At 34.4% G+C, this 20,078-nt stretch overlaps 2 protein-coding genes across 6 annotated transcripts in view; one reads left to right on the top strand and one right to left on the bottom strand.

Moving 5' to 3' along the window:
* The window catches only part of LOC107222379 (long-chain fatty acid transport protein 1), a 15,089-nt gene extending 3,148 nt beyond the window's left edge, over positions 1-11,941 (top strand). For 3 of the 5 annotated variants that reach the window (XM_015661723.2, XM_015661721.2, XM_046731964.1), the window contains exons 2-11: positions 680-977; positions 5,931-6,081; positions 6,231-6,468; positions 6,579-6,804; positions 7,838-8,042; positions 8,167-8,359; positions 8,440-8,586; positions 8,680-8,817; positions 8,908-9,065; positions 9,145-11,941. In XM_015661723.2, coding sequence (XP_015517209.1) covers positions 790-977; positions 5,931-6,081; positions 6,231-6,468; positions 6,579-6,804; positions 7,838-8,042; positions 8,167-8,359; positions 8,440-8,586; positions 8,680-8,817; positions 8,908-9,065; positions 9,145-9,453 — 1,953 coding nt within the window. In that variant the 5' untranslated portion in view covers positions 680-789 and the 3' untranslated portion in view covers positions 9,454-11,941. Of the gene's footprint in view, positions 1-679; positions 978-5,626; positions 5,842-5,930; positions 6,082-6,230; positions 6,469-6,578; positions 6,805-7,837; positions 8,043-8,166; positions 8,360-8,439; positions 8,587-8,679; positions 8,818-8,907; positions 9,066-9,144 lie in introns of those variants that run through there. The other 2 variants (XM_046731965.1, XM_015661724.2) reach the window with 2 other exon arrangements.
* On the bottom strand, positions 11,719-20,078 carry LOC107222377 (golgin subfamily A member 1). Its single transcript, XM_015661719.2, has 8 exons — positions 19,507-20,078; positions 18,940-19,333; positions 18,505-18,593; positions 18,289-18,417; positions 16,131-16,655; positions 14,235-14,762; positions 13,941-14,180; positions 11,719-13,828 (listed from the first exon to the last, which is right to left on the bottom strand). Exons 1-8 carry the CDS (start codon positions 19,615-19,617, stop codon positions 13,673-13,675), a joined length of 2,172 nt encoding a protein of 723 aa, XP_015517205.1. The 5' UTR covers positions 19,618-20,078; the 3' UTR covers positions 11,719-13,672.

The raw sequence follows: 20,078 nt of genomic DNA, 5'->3' as shown, positions 1-20,078 counted from the left end.
AATAATGAAGGCTAAGGCGCGTGTCATGTGACGAGAATGCAATTTCCATAAAGGGAATCGTCGACTTTTCGAATTGCCTATCCGTTGTAATTATCGTTTAATCGAAGATTCAATTTCTCAGATAAAATCAATCAGCCGCGCAGTGTACTAAGAAAAGTTGAGACTTTCTAAAATTCCCTTAACAAATATTGTAAAAACGATTTGTCAATTATTTTACATCATACAGTAAAACGTACATTATTGCAATCCCTTCAGTAGCAAAGTCTGTAATCCTTATCTAAAGCGACGAGTCAATTCCGCAGATCCCGACAATTGAAATCCGCCTCGAAATGGTCAAACGAAAACCGATCGGTACTCGAATTGCCCGACCTAATTATAACTACAACAGCCGTAAAGATGCAACGATCTTATTAAAAAAAAACGAGCGATAAAACGTGCAGAAACAACACCGTAAATATTAACTTAGCCTTGCGTTTTTCACACATTGCGTGCATAAAATTAAACTCAACCCTCGCATCGTGTTCGGGTATGAAATAGAGAGACACGTTTCATATATATCCGACACGCCGTTGTGTGTTCGTAAGGTAAAAGGAAAGCAAGCGTGTTGGTGCGACGATGTGCGGTAGTTGGTTTTTGGCGCGTGCGCGAATCGTTACGAATTACGCACCCTTGTCGGCAGGTCCGTCGTCATCCCCGTTCTTTCGGCGCAACTCTACGTCCACCTGGCAACCCCCGTTTTCTGTTGCTCGGTAGTGCAGGGTAGCCGTGCCGGGCCTCCGAAGCGAAGCGATGGACGTCAGATTCGTGGTTTTGGTCCTGGCGCTGGTTGGCCTGATGGCTGCGGGTGTTGGAACTCGGATCCAGGGTGCCGCTGCTCGGATCGCCCAGATAGCCTTCGCCGTTGCTCTTTTGCCCCTCGTTTATCGGTACCACAGGAGGATTTATGTTATCGTCAAGACGCTGCCTCGGGACGTCAAGTGAGTATGCCCAGGAAGTTATATTTTATCTCGTAAAACCGCGTGTCATCGTCCGGAAACCAATATGACCCGCTGCACGGATTTTCTTTCATTTCTTTTTTTTTTTTTTTTTATTTTTATTTTTTATTCTTATCCATTATTGTATGTTGTTTTTCGCAAAATATTATGTTCCACGCGTCGTCGCAGAGCGTACACAGCTGAAACTAGCAGCCAGAATTAACAGCCGAACGTTCCAACGAGGTAGCGAAGTCCCAATATCAAAAGTTTGTGAAATACCTCGAACCCCCGATACTTTTATAGAATTACGACGATAAGATTGAACTGCATTTTTCTATTTCCAAAAAGGTTAAACACGTTTGCCTGCCAACTCCGGCTGCTAGTTTCAGCTTCATGCAGGTCATAGAAATCTTTTTTCGTCACCTCGTCGAGTTTGTGTATATTTTTTACTATGTTGAAGTTAGCAACGTTATCGTAACGAAACTATGGGGAAAAAATCACTATATTCTTAAATCTTAAAGGCAATGAGAGTATCGCTAACGATTTGATAGATAGCAGTATTCAAAATCTTAAGGAAAGATTAGAATACCGAAATTCTCCACTCAAGTTAACGATTCGTGTTCGTTTTTTCTTATCATTGTAGAAATAAATTTCGAGGAAAAGATTCTATTTTCCTTGTGGAAAACCTGACGGAAGGTCTTTGAAAACTTTCAACCTTCACTTTAACGGTCACACTGGAGAGCAACTAGTTTTCATCACGAATATTTTCCATCTTTTATTTTTCGTTAACGGTCATTTGAAAAGATCGTTGGCGTAACTAGGACTTTACTTGGGGGAGGGGGGAGCTGACCTCCATCCTTCGCTTCGCTTCACGCAAATATGCCATGTGCCTGAATTTTACGATGCATGAAACAAAAGTACATGCATATTATATTATATATGTTGAGAGAAAAAATCACCAGACTTTGGAAAAATATTTTTATTTTTTCTTCAAAGAACAAAAAAAAAAAAGTATGTATTGGGACAAGTAATTTTTCATTAAATAACCAAGCATGATTACAGAAATTCTAATTTTCGGTCTTTTTTCCAAAAACATTTAACATATCATGGGCTGTAATTTCTTTTTTAAAGACAGAAAAGTAGGTATCTAAAACGATTTAATTTAAAAAAAAAATAATATTGTTCTATAATCATACGAATTTTGCGATCCATATCTACATGCATGAATATATGTACATATAATGTACCACTTCGTATATATGTAGATGTATACGTAAGAGAAGTTATAGAAGTGCAGCATTTTCTATGTCCTATGATTATATAATGACCAGGGTGTACTGTATACACCATATACATTACGTATCCACTATTATACATACATACGTATTACGTATATTACAGTCCTCCACTGTTCTCATATATGTAGAATCGCTGATTATACATATACATGAAGGAAAGTATGAAAAGACGATATAATTCATAATTACGTGTTCTTCGATGTACGGTGGAAATTTGTGTCTCCGTATATTTTTTGCATTCCCGCACATACGAGCAGTATAGGTATAGGTATCACATTTCGTTAACCCCTTGTCGCAATTTTGTCAGTACAATTTTTAGAATTAGCCATGAAATTTAAAAAACTTCCAGCGTGTTTTCAACAGACTTTGTACTCGAAAGTTTTGCATGAAAAAATACTATGCTAATCTAATTTCACGCTTGCATATTGCCCGATGTGAAAATCATTGGAGGAACGTATTACAGTAAAGAGTTTTGAAAAATTGTCTCGAATATCAAAAAATTTTATACGCGCCTATACGAATTGTACAATTATTTATTAATTTTTCATGAAAGTGTCACTTACCTGTATGTATAAGACAGCGGCTCTTGGCTTTCGGTAATTAAATATGTACAGCTTTCGATCCGCGTGATAGGGTATACTTATAGCTCGACATGCGTAAGACGGGAGAAAGGTCAGAGTTACGAGATATGGGTATGTGTAGAGCATTGTACAGTGCTTGTTCGTTGCGGACGACCCCCAAGTTTCAACTCTGATAAGGGTCCGACCAAAAGCCAGGAACATTAAACTTTCCATGAACCACAGCCTCGGAAAAATCTTCACTTTTCTCTGTATTTTTAACATTTCCTTTTTCACAATCATTAAACAAACGTTGAATTTCGTTCCATTAATATTTCTCGTACCGTTAGTATCATATAAATATCGCACGAGACGGTGTATATAACGTGAATGATGAGACTAAGATAAAAAGCAAAAAATGCATGTCGTGTAATTATACATAATAATTCAATTGATTATCAAAGTTGAATTCAGACGCCGTGTAATTGCGGCGATAATAAGCAAATTTACTGTATCATTCCTTGTAACAGTATAAATGATTATATCGAAATACAAGAACGGTATAATAATTAGAGAGAATGTTTATTGATCATCTGTATAGTTGCTATAATTTTGGAGAAATTATTCTTATTATAATTTTCTCACACGTATAAGTTATATAAGACAGGTAATGATTGAGGAAATTGAATCGGAGTGGCGGTGGGGGGCATAAAATTTAATGAACCGATACGATCTCGTTTTCAACGATGGATGAGAGTTAATGGATAATTAATTAATTTTGTAGGCGATTTTGTCGTTTTAGAATAAAAAAATTTATGGGTATTCGGACAGTTTTTGTTGACTCCGAAGCGATGAGGTGTGTAATGCATTATTGATAAACCGTACGACCGATGCAGCTGACCTGGTTTCGTTTATTTAATACCGCGTCTCGTTTTCGATCCTTACGGATCGTAAGTAAAATCGAATACTTCTGGGGTGAAACTTGTAGTGAAATTATAATGAGAGCTGAAAAAATTAGTAGACTGAAGGAATATAATAAAAATAAAAATTATCGAATAACGCAGCACTAATCGTGTATAACAAATTTTATATCATAAACATGTATATTACATATATATAGCCGAGTTTTGCATATTACAGCTGATTTATTTATCGCTTCTCCTCGATCGTGAGAAAAGTTAGCACCGACGTAACGTTTCCGCGTTCAAAGAGTTCAAACTGCACAAATTGACTATATTTACGAATGCGCACTTTGCATTTATCGTAATAATAATGTTGGTCATTGGTAAAAGTTATAATGACGACAGTAGTTGTGCTGTACCAGACAAAAAAGAACTTCATCCATAATGAAGAAATCAGCATTTTTACATCGCTTGAAATTTTATATGTAAACTTTTATCATGACTGCAGAGAGAAAATAATTCTGTTGTTTCTTTCGTTCTTCCATATCGGGAGACTTACGATTAGTAAAGTGTCGTGCTAATCGAATTATTACGTTGCATATCGCTTTTTGTTAACTTTCTACACGTTATTTTTACACCAAGCGTATCACATTGACTTGGGGATTATAACCGAGAAATATTGTTCTAATCATAGTTTGATGGAGGGCGTCATGATGCAAAATAAAAATCGTTTCAAATTTTGTAAACTTTATTCTTTTTTGTGAAAGATGAAAAATGTGACATTGATTACTAAATTATACAGCATGAAATCTCAGAGCCATATCCTTAATCGAGGAACATGTGAAGATTCAAATTATTAATAGGACACCAAAATCTCAGGCACATTTGAAAGAGACGTTTTACATCCGGCTACGATTAGAGTGTAAGGAATATTTTTATCATGTTATTCCATAAAGAGAGATACAGAAGAAGGAGAAAAAACTTCGAATACACAATGGAATTCATAATTAGCACCGTTTAACTGAACGATCGTACTCTGTTTTTAATTTCATCTCGTAAAGGTCAAAATAAATAACGGATAATGCCTGGCGTTATCAATGCCGCTAAAAACTGTCTGAGGGTAACGGTCATGTCTGATTTACTCTTTCATCCAACTCGTATTGTATTGAATAAATGCGACCCAACAATCGGAAAAGAATAGAAACGGAACGATTAGCAGAATTACGAATTCCATTTCTTTAAGTTTCCGAATTAAGCATGAGTTATTCCAATGAGACACTGTTCGTTTTAATCTGTTTATTCGTTTATATTCGATTTTATCTGTTCTTTCCTATCCCGTCATATTCGCAACAAGGCCACCTCTAATAGCTTGTTCGTTTCAATTATTTATTTAGAATAAGGGATGGCAATTATCAATCCGATTCAATTCTATCTATCCGAATTAATTCTTTTCATAGAATACGAAACATCCGTTTGGATAAAGAAATCGGAATAGATCGTATTGAAATTCTCAATCCATTTCTATTCTTTTCCGATTGTTGGGGACTTTATTATCGCACTTATAGATCGCTAGTATTGTTTTTATAAACAACGCAGAGTCTGCGTTTACTGGTAATTGTACGTAATTACGACATTCGCTTATCACTAATTTACTACGTACTTTGCAACCTACACTAATTATTTATACTTGCGCAAGTATGAGGAATAGATAAGCCAAAAGCTTCCTTATTACACGTATGCACTGTTCATTCAATACTCAACGGCAATCTACCCGCGTTTCTTACCTTATCTCCTGCGTGTTTTTCCGTTACATTATATGCTGAAACCGCACGTCAAGACCATTAATAGTAACTGCAACAGTTCATTCGATATTCATAGATCAACCTTATGACAATGGTTTTTACTCAAAGACAGATGCTCGGCTCGCACATAATATTCGGCTCATCTATTTTTCCCGGGGATTCGATTCTACCGCGCTATATCGAGAAACAATTTATGTGTCCTCTGGATCTTGAACTATTATAACAATATCTGTATATACTATGCGTTCAACATCTAAGCGACTCTTTTTGCTGATCAATAGTCAAATAAGTACTTTCTGAATGGTAGGGTAAGCTCACCCGAATGATCCATTCGCATTGACAACGCATTATATATTAACCAAGTGATTATCGCTTATTTTTTAATTTATCTTTGCAGGTTTTTATACCGATACATCAACGCTGATATTGAGACAAAGGGTTTCGTACGTAACAACACAACGGTGATAAAAATCTTCACAGAACGTGCTCGAATTTACCCCAATAAACCATGCTTCATTTTCGAGGGTCGGATCTGGACAAACCTGGATGTAAGTGATTTATTTGTCAGTTTCAATGCAGAATGTATGACTTTTTATTATAAATAATAAATTACAAACTAATTTTCAATCGGTCACCCAGTTTTTCAACAGAAACAAGAAGATCCCTGATTTCACATAGCTGATTTGTTGTTTCACAGATAGAGAAACTTAGCAACCAAGTAGCCTCTGTCTTCCAGAAGGCTGGATACGTCAAAGGAGACGCGGTTGCATTGCTGATGCACAACAGGCCCGAATATATTGCGATATGGCTGGGACTAGGAAAGTTAGGGGTGGTAACAGCTCTGATCAACACCAATTTGCGTATGCAGCCTCTTGTGCATTGTTTACTTGCAGCAAAAGTGAAGGCAATTATTTATACACAAGAATTGGGTACAGGTACGTCGATTAAATATAATTGTTGTGGTTGAAGATTGTTGCTTTGTACTGATACGATTTTTGGATGAGTGCGCAAGTGATTTTCACTACTGTAATCTATTTATTTACAGCAATAAATGAGATCACAGATACTATACAAGGAATCGACAGATACGAGTGGGGTAGCCCTTTGGGAGAGGAATTAGACGATGCTAAAAACGTTGATCAGCTTCTCACTGAAGCTAGTACTGCGCCTCCAGTAGTTGACCATATTCCAGGTTACAGGGATAATTTACTCTATATCTACACAAGCGGCACGACTGGACTACCCAAAGCTGCTCTGATGCCACATTCGAGGTACAATTCTTTTTATTTTCCAGTTATAGGTTTTCAAATTTTGTCTAATTTTATGTTAACAATTATTTTCACCCCTCCTGAGGACTCTCTTGTAAGAACTATTACGTCGGTTGACATATTTTCCCAGTGGAAATAGAAGAATTGCAGTTTTTGAAGAATTTCAGACAAGCTTCATTAATAGATATGTACTTTATATCCCTGAAACGTGAAAAGCAGTGTTGCTTATTTTTTATTCCAAAAATGAGAACTGAGTCGTGCCTGCCTCAAGTCTAGGATTTCAAATAAGAGCGAGAAGCAATTAAATCACCAATTTCCATCCTCCTGTATTGATTATAATTCTATTCTTGTACTGTACATACATGTACCTGTCTGCAAGTAACGATGTTTCACCATCTATGTCCCTCTTAGTTGGTTGTTGCGGGATATGTGGGTTCAACGAATTATTAATGAGTATTGAGTGACAAAATGTAGGTCGTAGTCTAGTGTAGTAAGAAATATAGTGGATATGGTAGCAAGTTATATCTACAAATGTAATAATTCATAACGGGAAAGTTTACACCAGCTATTAGTGCGTTAGATCCTAATCAATTATGGTATATTACAAAGGAACAACGGCGCAAGTGCGTATGAATATCGGATTATATTCTACGAATAAATAAAATTCCAATTTTTCACTCAAGAACCACACGTTACATATCACTACAAACATCATACTATTTGTCTACTACATTATATTATATACCTAATCTTGTCAGAGAGACCCTACAACTTTACCAGAATGAGATTAGTCGAACAATGACGCTGTATTTTACTGCTTTAAAGCAAAGGGGTCGTAAATCCCCTCCTGAAATGTGTCAGTCTCTGTATATTAACGCTAAAAATGAGGCGAATATTTTTTGATTAATGCAGTATAAAAATAAATTGCTTTGTTTAATTGTCATACTAAAATTTTTTTTCATCTAATTGACGAAAAGTACATTCAATACCTGATATTATTTCCAACGTTCCAACCACACTGATTCGTCCTTTTTAGGTATCTGCTCATCACTATGGCCACTTATCATATGCTGGGTCTTCGAGCAAACAGTGATATTATGTACAATCCACTTCCGCTCTATCATACAGCTGGAGGTCTAGTTGGTACTGGTTGCGCTCTAGTGAAAGGAATCCCAAGCGTTTTGAGAACAAAATTCTCCGTGTCTGCCTACTGGACGGATTGCATAAAACACAATTGTACTGTAAGTTGGATAATGATTTTGTCAAGTAGAGATTAAAGACGTATGGAGTTACATACAAAATTCTTCTAACTCTCAACGAGCTCCTTAATTTAACCGAAATTGATTCATGTTTATTTGCTTTCAGCTTGCCCAATATATTGGCGAAATGTGCCGGTATTTATTATCGGCACCACCTCGACCTGAAGATTCTGCCCACTCGGTTAGATTGATGGTTGGCAATGGTATGAGACCTCAGCTTTGGCAAGAGTTTGTTAATCGCTTTAAGATCGAACAGATAACAGAAGTTTATGGGTCTAGTGAAGGAAATGCCAACATTGGTAACTATCGTTAATTTTTAACTAATATTTTCCTAAGTTCGAAATGTAAGATTTAATTCTTTTACTCCTGTTGTTTATAGTGAACGTTGATAATCAAGTTGGAGCTGTCGGTTTCATTCCATCGATAATACCAAAGTCTTTGCATCCAGTAGCTCTCATACGGGTTACTCCAGACACTTGCGAGCCCATCAGAGGACCAGACGGATTTTGTATAAGGGCAAAGACAAGTATGGCGATGAATTCTCCTATGTTATGCGTCATAACAGAATTAGCATATTGTTTGATAATTCAAAATGTCTTTTTTAATATCACTGTTACAGACGAGCCTGGAATGTTTATAGGACTAATAAAGCAGGGAAATGCTTCAAGAGAATTCAATGGATACTTGGACAAAGAAGCATCAAGGAGTAAAACAATACAAAACGTGTTTAGCAAAGGCGACAAAGCATTCTTATCTGGTGAGTTGAACATTGCCATAAATTCTTCACCACAGAAAATTCGGTTCCTCGATTGAGGAAAAATATGAGTGTCATCCACTTCTTCTCCAGGTGATATATTGGTCCAGGACGAATATGGATATTTTTACTTCAAGGACAGAACTGGCGACACTTACAGATGGAAAGGGGAAAATGTAGCGACTGCAGAAGTCGAAGGTGTCGTAAGCAACGTAGCTGGTCACAGAGACGCCACTGTCTATGGAGTACAGGTACGTGAAGATTCAAAAGTCGGGGAAAAATCAACGGGAACAGCCACTGAATTAGTCTATGCATATGTTTTATTTATAGGTACCTGGAATGGAGGGAAAGGCAGGAATGGCAGCTATAGTCGATCCCGATAGTCTGCTCGACTTTAAAGCGTTAGCTGAGGGCCTTGACAAAGCTCTTCCCTCTTATGCCAGGCCGATTTTCCTGCGCATTGTAAAAGAACTCGAAATGACGGGTACATTTAAATTGAAAAAAATAAATCTACAAAAGGAGGGATTTGATCCTAACAAAATTCAGGATAAAGTATACTTTAGGTCGGGTAATAAGGAATACGTACAAGTTACACCGGAGTTGTACGAAGAAATTATTTCTGGGACAGCAAAATTGTAAGGTGCGTAGTACACCAGGTCGCATATTTGCCCCTGTACAAAATAAGTAAAAAAAATTAACATCAAAATTTACTTGGCAAAGAATCTACCAAATCAGAAATCTTACAATCGAACAAAGGTAGAAGGGCAGTGAAATACAAGGAATAAATTAGTCCAAATATTCACTCAATGATACAAACATCGTAAAACGTTATGTGAAATCGAATACATTAACCCTTTGCGGTCACACTTATTTTTCATCCCATGAGAAATAAGTGGTTGCCGGGGATGAAATCGTGCTAGTGTAACCACTCAAGGTTAATTTCTACTAACATTTTCATTGAGTATTAAAACCAAAATATAAATGAATGGAAGATTAAAAAAAAGGGTCATAAAAAATGATTTTTTTTAAATAACATTCCAATAACGATGGACTAAGAAATGTAAATTGAAAGTGAAAACGTTAGGAGAATATTATAATTCATGAGCAAATGTAAGGACAAATGATTGGGTTACAAAAATTTTGGCTCATCAAACTACTTTAGATATGAGCAATAGTATATGTAAATTAAGAACATTTTTAAAGTAGGTCTCATTCAGCTCAAACTGCACCCACCATCAGATTTCCTACTGAATTTAAAACCTATTACGTTGTTAATTGAAAGGTAGACGCTGGTGGAAGAGGTGAAACGACGATGTTAAGAAAGATGGTGTAATTATTTGGAGGTACCAAGAAATACCTCTAATTGAATAATTTAACTTGAATTTGTGTTACTAGTTAATTAATATAATATACGACCGTTGTTTCCTGGTTATTTGTAGTCAATTATACTTATTTGAGTGGCAGGTATCAATTTCTTCAAAGTATATCCGCTCCCTTGGATAATAAACGTAATATGATACATAATTCTAGTGCATGGTACAGGAATAATAGATACAATACCTGCATTCATTGCCTGCTGAGTATGAAGAAAGGAAACAATAAACCGATTCTGCAGATAAGGATCCCAATTCTTTTGGGAGTGTTCTTGGTATGTATGTATAAAATGCTAGTTTTTGATGCCATAACAATTTTTTACGATGCCATAACAAGCACTACAATATTCAAGTATACATGTATCATTGCATACCTATGTAGTATGTACATTATATATATGTATAATACGATTAAAATGTAGTGCTATTACTTGGATTGGGATTTTTGAAAAATTATTCGACCATTCTTAGTGTATTTGGAAATGAATTTCATACAAAATCGATTATTGATACTGTAGTACAACGGTGGGGACAATTTTTCTCAACATGCAGCGAACTAAAATGCAGATTTATTTGTTTGGACTAAATATACTTATTTTGAAAAGTGTTTGTAAGAAACTGTTATTTTAAACATGTTGTACTTATCTTCGTTTCATTGCTATTGACCAATGTAAATGTTAATGTAGTGATTTTGAGTTTTTAAAATATTCAATCGAGCAGTTAAATTAGTGGCAATTTTTATACAACTCTTGATATTAAAGATGAAAAATATTCAAAATGATAATCAGGTATGTGTAACGCATGTAGCTAGAAAATTGGGGAAACGTTTAAATTAATTTATCATGTGTTTGATCACATTATAAACATGGCTCAAAATCTTTCATCTTTGTTAAAAATAATTAATGCTATATTATAAATAACTGCACCACCAACTATGAAGTTACTGTAGATTTGAATTAACTGGGTAAAGAATAATAATAATAATTAGACTGATAAACTCTACACATCATTTCTTTCTGTTTTGAAATGTTTATAACTGATGGTTGCGGTAAGAAGGAATAGTTGTATATGTATATTTTAATTGAAGTGCATTTCGAACTGGACACTGTGGAAAGTTGAACATATAGTAATAATAATGATGATGATGATAATAATAATATTAATAACAACAATAATAATAACATAGTTCAAACGTACGATTTTTATTGTTTGCGCATTTTTAATAATCTGTATATTGCTCGGGGGTCACAATTATTATCATTCTCGTTACATTTTATAAGGTACAATAATGACAATTTGACAGTCTAGCATTTCTGCAGGATATCTGTTCATTGTTATTGGCATATTGAAGAATTATACGCGTAAATTAAAATCGTATACACATATAGGCATTTAATAATTTACAATTTTTTTCTATCATAAATCTTTAACTGTGGTAACATCACATGCTACACGCACGATTGAATATCACATTACATATTAAATAAACTACAAAATATAAACAGTGTAATGTGCCTTTTTCGCGATTATCTAAACTTAGTTGAAAACTGATAGTGGGATTCAATCAATTATTATGTGTATCTTATAATTTGTAAGTAGATAAAGAAAAGAGGGCGATAAAGATTTCTAAATTAACCGTATACCTAATTCCTCACCACACTGTACGCAAGGTAATTTGATCGAGAGTCAATGTTATGAATGAAGTATGTATCCGTAGTTTTGTTGGATGTAAATAAATAGAGCTGAAACACTAACTATTCGTATACAATATACACGTATAATTACTTATAATACTTGGTTATTTTCCACGACCAGATTTTTTTGATTCATTATGCCTAATACTATGATTGATTATTTTTAATATAATATCTTTACACACTTTTGAAACACTACCTTCAATTTTTTTTCTGTACAAAATTATTGAATGCAAGTTGCGCACTACGTGAGGTAACGTCAAGTACGGTAGATCGAATAATTGTCTTTTTTTTTAATATAAACTAAAGAACTGATTGTTTGCACAATCAAAACGAGAAAAATCGTAGTCCCAAGTTCTTATTATGTAATGCATACCAATTGTTATTCTAATTAATTAATAATACTCTTTTGACTCATTACGGTAGATCTGTATAAAAACGGGTTTTATTGTACATAAAATGAAATACAGCAAGGAATATGTTTTCATCGCAAATGTGTTGATAACAGTGGCTGCAACACAAATGGAGTGTCAAGACGCGTAGGAGTCAATGGCAAATAAAGATATGAATAATAAACTCTAGTATGGTATGGAATGTATTATTCTATCAACGATAATTCATTCATACTTCACATCGTAACTGGAAAAAGTTTTCTTGAACTAGCTAGGCACTGTCATAATCGCAAAAGTTATGAAAAGTTAGGCACGATCAGCGCACCTGCTCACTAATAATATATCAAATAATTGAAATGTTTCACATTAAGTGTTGAATGAAGTGATTGAAATTCATCATTGTGAACTTTAAACCAATTCATACTCAGCATATTAATGTCAATTATTTAATTTATAATTTACAAGCGTATTAAGTACCTAAATTCAAAACGTGAAGTCCCAAACACGCCTTCGTGAACTACAAAGATACAATTTAGAACAATATAATCCTTCGATTATAATTCGTTGTTTGAAATCCATGTTTTTCTACTTAAGCCTTTTGTTAATTTTCTGAGTGAATATTGTTGTCAAACAATATAATATCAGAATGAATGCAGTTACAAAATGTAATGATATTCTTCTTTGAAGATTCTAGGTATCCACAATGACATTCACTATTTAAACAGTGCTTGAAGTTAAAAATTTTCCCTCAGTTCATCAACCATCTAGAAACCCTCAATTATTTAAAATTAACACAGGGTTGTGTGCCTCTTATAGTTTGACTGTGTTAAGGTGTGAGTGGCGATGGATGACAGGTCTTCATTTTGAATTGATTATACTAAAGAATTCTAACAAACTGATGTAATATGTAAGTAAAAATTCTCTACAATCACACATTTGCTAAAAATATTCCGGATTGAGATGTATAATACCGTCTTGACTAAGCTAGTGAAGGTAATTCTGTCCCATCGACATCTTGAGTTTCCTTTATTTTTAACGCAGCACCCCTTTATGTACCGTGAATCATTTTTAATTTGAATATATATAGAGCATTAGTGTCAGTGATTTGTTCAAGATAATATAATACCTATAATCATGCTGCATTGAGGTAAATTCTCGTTGACACTCTTTTTCTCAATTTATAAAACTAGTTACAATACATCGTAATTAAATGCATTTAAAGATAAATTACCCCTCCCTTTGTGTAATTTTATTACCATCAGTGTTGTTATTTCATGTTTTATATCGAGATCTGAGTAAATGTCACCGGGGTCTCATAATATTGTAGATTTTCAAGGATTTCTTGTATCGCTGTAGACGACATGAATAATTATAGATTTTCAACTATTCAGTCCAACTATCAACTTGGTGGTATCGCTTTTGCTGTTTGGCCGATCCCTAAGTTTGGACGATTTCCAAACCACGACATTTTCCATTCCAAAGTTTCCTGTAGCAGTTTTTCTTCCTCTGGAGAAAAATGGAGTAGAGTCGCAACTGCTCTTGTCAAGTGCAAAGCCTAAGGTAAATAAATAAATATTCAAATGTATTTCATCAGATCAAACTTAGTAAATCGACTTTCGTTCATTTACACATCTCGTTTTGAGACTCCAACAAGTCTTGCTATGTACCTCGTATTCCCGGCTTGTTAGGAACTTTATCAAAACGTGCTTCAGGTATTTGAAGTTCACATCTTCTTCCCTTGAAGTATCTTGACGTGGTGTAACAGTTTTCGTAGAACTTGGATTTATCACTGCAGTTGCTGTTGCTGTAGGTTCTGCGTCGCTATCCAATGAAGAAGACGGAATTCTCAACTCCCGCTGAAGAGTTTTTTTCATATCTGCCAGTCGCTGTTGTAGAACTTTGATTGTCTGTAAGGTGAACTCAATTAGTCATTATATTAGTTGAATTATACTTATATTTACCTTCGATTTTTCACTGAGCTGATCTTCTAAGTCAAGTATACTATTCTTCAACATTTTTTCGTTACTCTCAGCCAATTCTCTACTGTGTTCCATTGTCTCCAGTTCTTCGAGCCTCAGTCTAGTCTCAGCGAGTTGCGTCTGGCATTTCTCGAATTCAGTGTTAGTTGTCTTTATTGTTTTTTCCAAGGTGTTAACACGACTTTGTAACTCATTGTTCTCAGTTTCTTGCTGTCTACATTCTTGCCTAACCATTTCAACATCTTGCGATACTTGTGCGTTCCTTAGTAAAGCTACATCCTTTTCTTCTCGTTCTTTTTCAAGAGTTATTCGTATCTTCGCTGTAGTAGTTCTTTCAGTTTCTAACGTTTCCCTCAACCGTGCTACTTCCAGATGTAGCGAAGCATTGCTTGTCTTTTCTCCATCCAATGATAACTTCAGTTGTGCTAGTTCCGTTGTTGCAAGAGAGTGCTTTGATGTTACTTCTTGCAAATCTTTTTTGAGTTGCTTGATTTCCTTCGAAGATGATTCCTAAAATTTTTCAAATATTCGATATCATTCTCAAAGACCTGTCATTCAAAAGCAATTAATAATATTTTGTTCCTTTTGTAAGCAATAAGGCATCAGTATTAAAGCATAAAGAAATAAATCTTTCACAAAGAAGTTGTGAGGACATAATCAATTAAAAATTTGTAAACATTCATATCCCAATTTACTAATTCCAATAACACTTAATAGTGAAATATAAATAAAAAATAGAAATAGGCCTGTAAAAATTTTAATAAATAACTGCGTGCAGAAAAAATGGATCACATAATTGAATAATTGGAAAATTAATTCAAAAGCTGTTTTCCACCACACATTTTTATGTATATATGTGGCACAGAAATTATACATACATATATATTATTACTTGTGAATTACTATGGGTTAGTGGTATTTACAGCTAAATGGAGGTGTAACAGTCTATTGACCATTACTTCTGAGAAAAATGTGTCTGTATGTGTGCAAAAATAAAAAAAAAAATCCACGGGAAAACAGAGAAGTTGCCATAATGGAAGGAAAATTGGAATTCGGGGTTGTATAAAATCGAAAATAATAACGAGGGAAGTTGAATTTTTTTTTTCATAGTAGTTTTATTCCATAAATAAAGGTGTACATAATATTTCTTTCACACACAAAACGTAGTGTATAAGTCGCGTAATATAGGGTACAGGTGTATGTTTAATGTATGTATGTAAACAATACCAGATAGCTAAGATAAAATATATTTTGCTCCCACTGTTAATTGTCATGCAGCGAGAAAAATCTTCCCAAGTAACAATTACTTGAGTAATTAAACTATTGCAACGAAATTATAGATATAAATTGTCATGCATGCATGCTGGTAAAACTAGAGAAAAAAAATGAGATAATATTGAGAAACAGTTGTCAAAAATAATAATAAGACCTAAAGCTCGCGAGCGATTTACGATTATAAATGGTGCAAAAGCGATAAGCATATTTTTAACTAGAACATGCAAATAGTAGTAAAAAGTGCCCAAATACTTATTTAAATCTCTTAGCTGCCTTTGAAATAATTTTTCTAGTTTCGATATTGATTACTTGTAAATCAGAGGGAGAAAATATTCTAGGATATTAATTTGCAAATCTAACATTTTCCATTGTCAGTAAAAATCACAATTTCAAATACTAAAATAAATGCAAGAATATTGGTGGTAAAGACCAGACTCAATGTTTTTGGTACAGCTAATTCTCTCGAACAATTGTTCCTAACACGTATGGAAATAATATTCTTATAGAAATTGTTTAGTTTATTTCTGAAAGGGGAGAATATTTTTCCAATTATCTACTGTGCTCGACTCTCGTGCATCATCACTGCGTATTGTGAAAACTCACAATCTGAAGCTTAAACTCTTCAACCTCGTCATCGACATTGGCCCGAAGCTCTTTAAGTTCCGTGGCCATTTCATCGATGTCTTCGGCCATTCGCAGAAGTTTTGCATCTTTAGTTTGCATCACAACTTTGTTTACCTCTATTTCAGCTTCGAGCTGTTTCACTTTTTGATGAAGTTCTTCTTTCTCCTGTTCGACTCTCCTTCTTTCCAAACCTTCCTCACCAGCTTGTCTACTCAGTCTTCCGACCTGAGTTTCAAGACTTGAAATTTTTCCTGACCAGCTTGTTTTAATATCTGACAAATGGAGATGAGCTTCTTCAAGTTTTCTTTCAAGCAAAGTTCGTTCTCTCATCAAATCCGCTACTCGTTCATCTATAGTTTGATCATTTGTTTCCAAAGAAACTCTTTGCTCAAGTACAAAAACTTTGTCTTTCAGATGACGTACTACTTCTTCAGTTTGTGCCAGCTGACTTGACAGTTGAGCTCTCTCACGCTGTGTTGAATGTCTCAGTGTTTCCATTTCGTCCTGAAATTAATGTTACATTTATTAGAAGGTAGGAAAGTCTATACATTTATGATAATTTCACGTATTTTTCGTATCAAGGTACTTTAAGACACAGTTGTGTTTGTAGTAAAAAAAATATCCTTTTTCAACATGAATATTTATACTAAAAAACCCAAGTTCAGTGTAAAATCATACCCAGTATTTGTCAATTCTTTCTTGCTTACGATATTTCGGTTGTGACGAAAGAGCGAAAAACTAGTAGTGACAATATACTAAGAAGATCTTTCGGTTAGTACCCAGTTAATCTATATCACAACTTCAATATTATTAATGACCATAAATCCATAACCAATAGCAGGAAGATATAAAGAAGAAAGATTAATAAAACAGTTGAAGAATATAAGCTAAGCTGTAAGACGTACCTCTAGCAGCGACGGTAGCAGCAGGGATTAGCAGGTATACTGCATAATCTGTTCTCCATTGTGGTAGTGATTAAAGTTTGAATTCCTTGTTTTTTTTTTTTAACTCTATTTATTTTTAATACATTTTTACTCGAATAAATTTTTTATTCTTTCATTGGTAGAGTAATAAAAGACTTCACAGTTCACAATCAGGAGAAGATAGAATTACCACTGATCAATGTGTAGATAATAAGTTTTTAAAGAATTTTAGGAAAACATAATAGTTTCAAAATAATGTGTAAAACCAGTTGCATATACATACTTATGTATCTACACACATAAGTAAATATTTTTCAAACGGATGCAAACAAAGAAGAATATTATGACCGTAGGAGCGAAGCAAAACTTTTTTTTAACTTTGTATAAAATAAATGTATGTACCTAATCGTAAACAGCCCAGGCTTGAAACACTGGAAATTAACGGAACTAATTTAGCAGCAATAAAGATCCCATTTCTCGACAATCACACCGAGTATAAATAGGGCATGAACATAAATTTAACAAATGAATGAAAAACTAAAGATAAAAAATAGATTTAAATAAAGGGGAGAACAATAAAATGCAAAAATTATCACAAAACAAAAAGCAAAATCATTACAGTATAGAAGAATGCCTATGAACTGGCTGACTAAAAATTATAACTATTACTATCGATAGTAATAATGTGGAAAATTCCAGCTATTTGAGGAATCAGGTTTTAATAATTGAGGTTTAAGGTGCGAAAGAACTGTAAAACATACATATTTGTCGGATTATTATTATTTAAAACCTTGCGACTCGTTGTGCTGTTAAAATATATATCAAGACCGCAAGCACAAGATGGTAAGATTTTTACCTGATAAAATATTCAACAGTGTAAATCAGAGAACAATTAGCATTGTGAATCGTCTGTGATATGTGTTAGACGATAATCTCCTTCTGTCGCAAGACATTAGGCAACACTTGTTAAATCGAATTGGCATACGGATATTAAAATTAGGTTCTTACAACTTATTCAGCTGTACAAAAGACACAGAATTTACACTGTTAATAAGACCCTGATAATTCTTTTCGAGTCATAGTAACATCGTGAACAATATCAATTTAGTGTAGTCAACTTTAATTACATTCGTTCCATCGATATTTCACATCATCGTGTTTACACGCTTTGAAAAGTTTGAAAAAGAAGTAGTTCAACATTTCTTTGTACTCACCTGTACGTTATTCAACTCGTCTTCGTAACGCCTGAGCCTCGATACCTCAGTTTTGAGACTCTCTACCTCAGCGGTTGCATGCTTCAGATGATGCACTTTTTCGTCTACCTCCTGCTCTTTAGCCAGTAGCTGTTAATCAGATGAATATGTTTTTGAGATAATTCTTTGATACTCCGAACACAGTTCCATTTAACACGATAATTAATATAAACTTACAAGATGTTTGATCTTTGCCATTTCTTGTGTTTGAAAACCTTCCAACTGTTCAGCATCTTCTTGAAAGCTGTACAGTTTTTTTTTGTACTCTGCCAAAGAAAATTACACAAGAAATTATAACTGAGCAAAATGTGAATTTTGATTACAATTCAAATTGCATATCGCATTTTTTAGAAAAAATTTCTTCTAGCACTGATATTACATCTGATTTTTTCGAAGTACTATTTGTTAGTCAATATTTCTGTACAGTGAGAATGAGAGTACTAAAAATTGACAAATTAATATATGACAAACACAAGAAAACATAATTTTTTTGCTATCAATCATTGCATGCCGGTTGCATTTGTACAGAACTATGTAATGGATTGTTCAGATTATCTCATATAAATATCAAAGTGACATTTTTCAACATATGTAACATCTTTCTCCACATACCTTCAGCATTTTTCAAAGCAAGTTCAGTCACTCGTCTGGCATCCTCGGCTTTTCTTCTTTCATCCTCAAGCTTTAATTTCTCCTTCTCCTGTTTATCCAATAATTTTTTCCACTCCTTCTCTCTCTCCTGCAGCCTGACTTTCCATTCTTCGTCTTTCTTTTCCAACTTTTTTACAAGCTCGCTTTCTCTCCTCGCCAGTCTTTTCCTCCACTCATCTTCTCTGCTCTCAATTCTTTTTATATCCTTAGATGATAATTGCATTCCATCACTTAGTTTATATTCAAAACTATTCTCTCTTTTCAGCTGTATCGGTGGCGTCGGCGAAACTGTATTCTCTTCTCTCGAACCATCCAGTGATACCATAGAGCCACTAATACTGCTCGTTGAACCGGTCTGCAAGAAATAATCAGACAGAGGGTAAGAAAGATATAAAATTACAAAATTACAAAATTAGTTGGCAACGTCATCATATGAGCAAAAAAATGTTATAAATTCACTTGTTTTCTAAAATCTGATTTGGTTTTCTTTGAGATAATAAGGTGAGAGTACGATTGCGAAACATTTACCTGAGACGTGTGCCGTGTGCCAACGTTACGAACGTTTCCAGCTTTTCTGACAACCGTGGAAACGTCGCTGCCAGTTTCCTCGCGTATTTTGTTTTTCAAGCTCACAAACATCTTCACAAACTATATTTTCTTTGATTTTCCGGATATTGCTAAGAGGGTGGTATCAAAGTTGAAGTCTACGATATATCGTAGTTTTATACAAGCTGGTTGTCAACGTCACGTCACCTGCCTGCCGGCATCTACTGATAACGAATGATAACTACCTACTATTATTATTTCTGTTTTTTATTGTAGCTGCGATTTAATCATTTCTTCTATTAAGTTCCAATTACTTCCAGCTGATAAAAATCCATTACACATATCAATTTAGAATAAAAATGTAGTCTTTGATTTTTATATTATTACTAACACTGTTGCCGAGCGACGTTTAGTGAAAATATTTTGCATGACGGAGACCACTGTACGATTTCTACCACATTAAAAAAAAGCAAATAGTAAGAAAGAAAACAATACTTCCACAATTGCAACCCGCGACATATCTCTGGTCATAATTATTCACCGACGACACCGCT

This window comes from Neodiprion lecontei, chromosome 2 (genome assembly GCF_021901455.1).
Source record: "Neodiprion lecontei isolate iyNeoLeco1 chromosome 2, iyNeoLeco1.1, whole genome shotgun sequence".
NCBI classification, from domain to species: Eukaryota; Metazoa; Arthropoda; class Insecta; order Hymenoptera; family Diprionidae; genus Neodiprion; species Neodiprion lecontei.
This window is presented reverse-complemented; position numbering and strand designations above follow the sequence as displayed.

What these genes read in the sequence shown, in the direction of transcription:
- LOC107222377 (XM_015661719.2), bottom strand. Translation starts at nt 19,617, where the DNA reads ATGTTTGTGAGCTTGAAAAACAAAATACGCGAGGAAACTGGCAGCGAC. An exon ending in GCACACGGCACACGTCTCAG is followed by an intron (nt 19,334 to 19,506) that starts GTAAATGTTTCG and finishes TATTTCTTGCAG; the next exon opens with ACCGGTTCAACGAGCAGTAT. An exon ending in AGCTCAGTGAAAAATCGAAG is followed by an intron (nt 14,181 to 14,234) that starts GTAAATATAAGT and finishes TTCACCTTACAG; the next exon opens with ACAATCAAAGTTCTACAACA.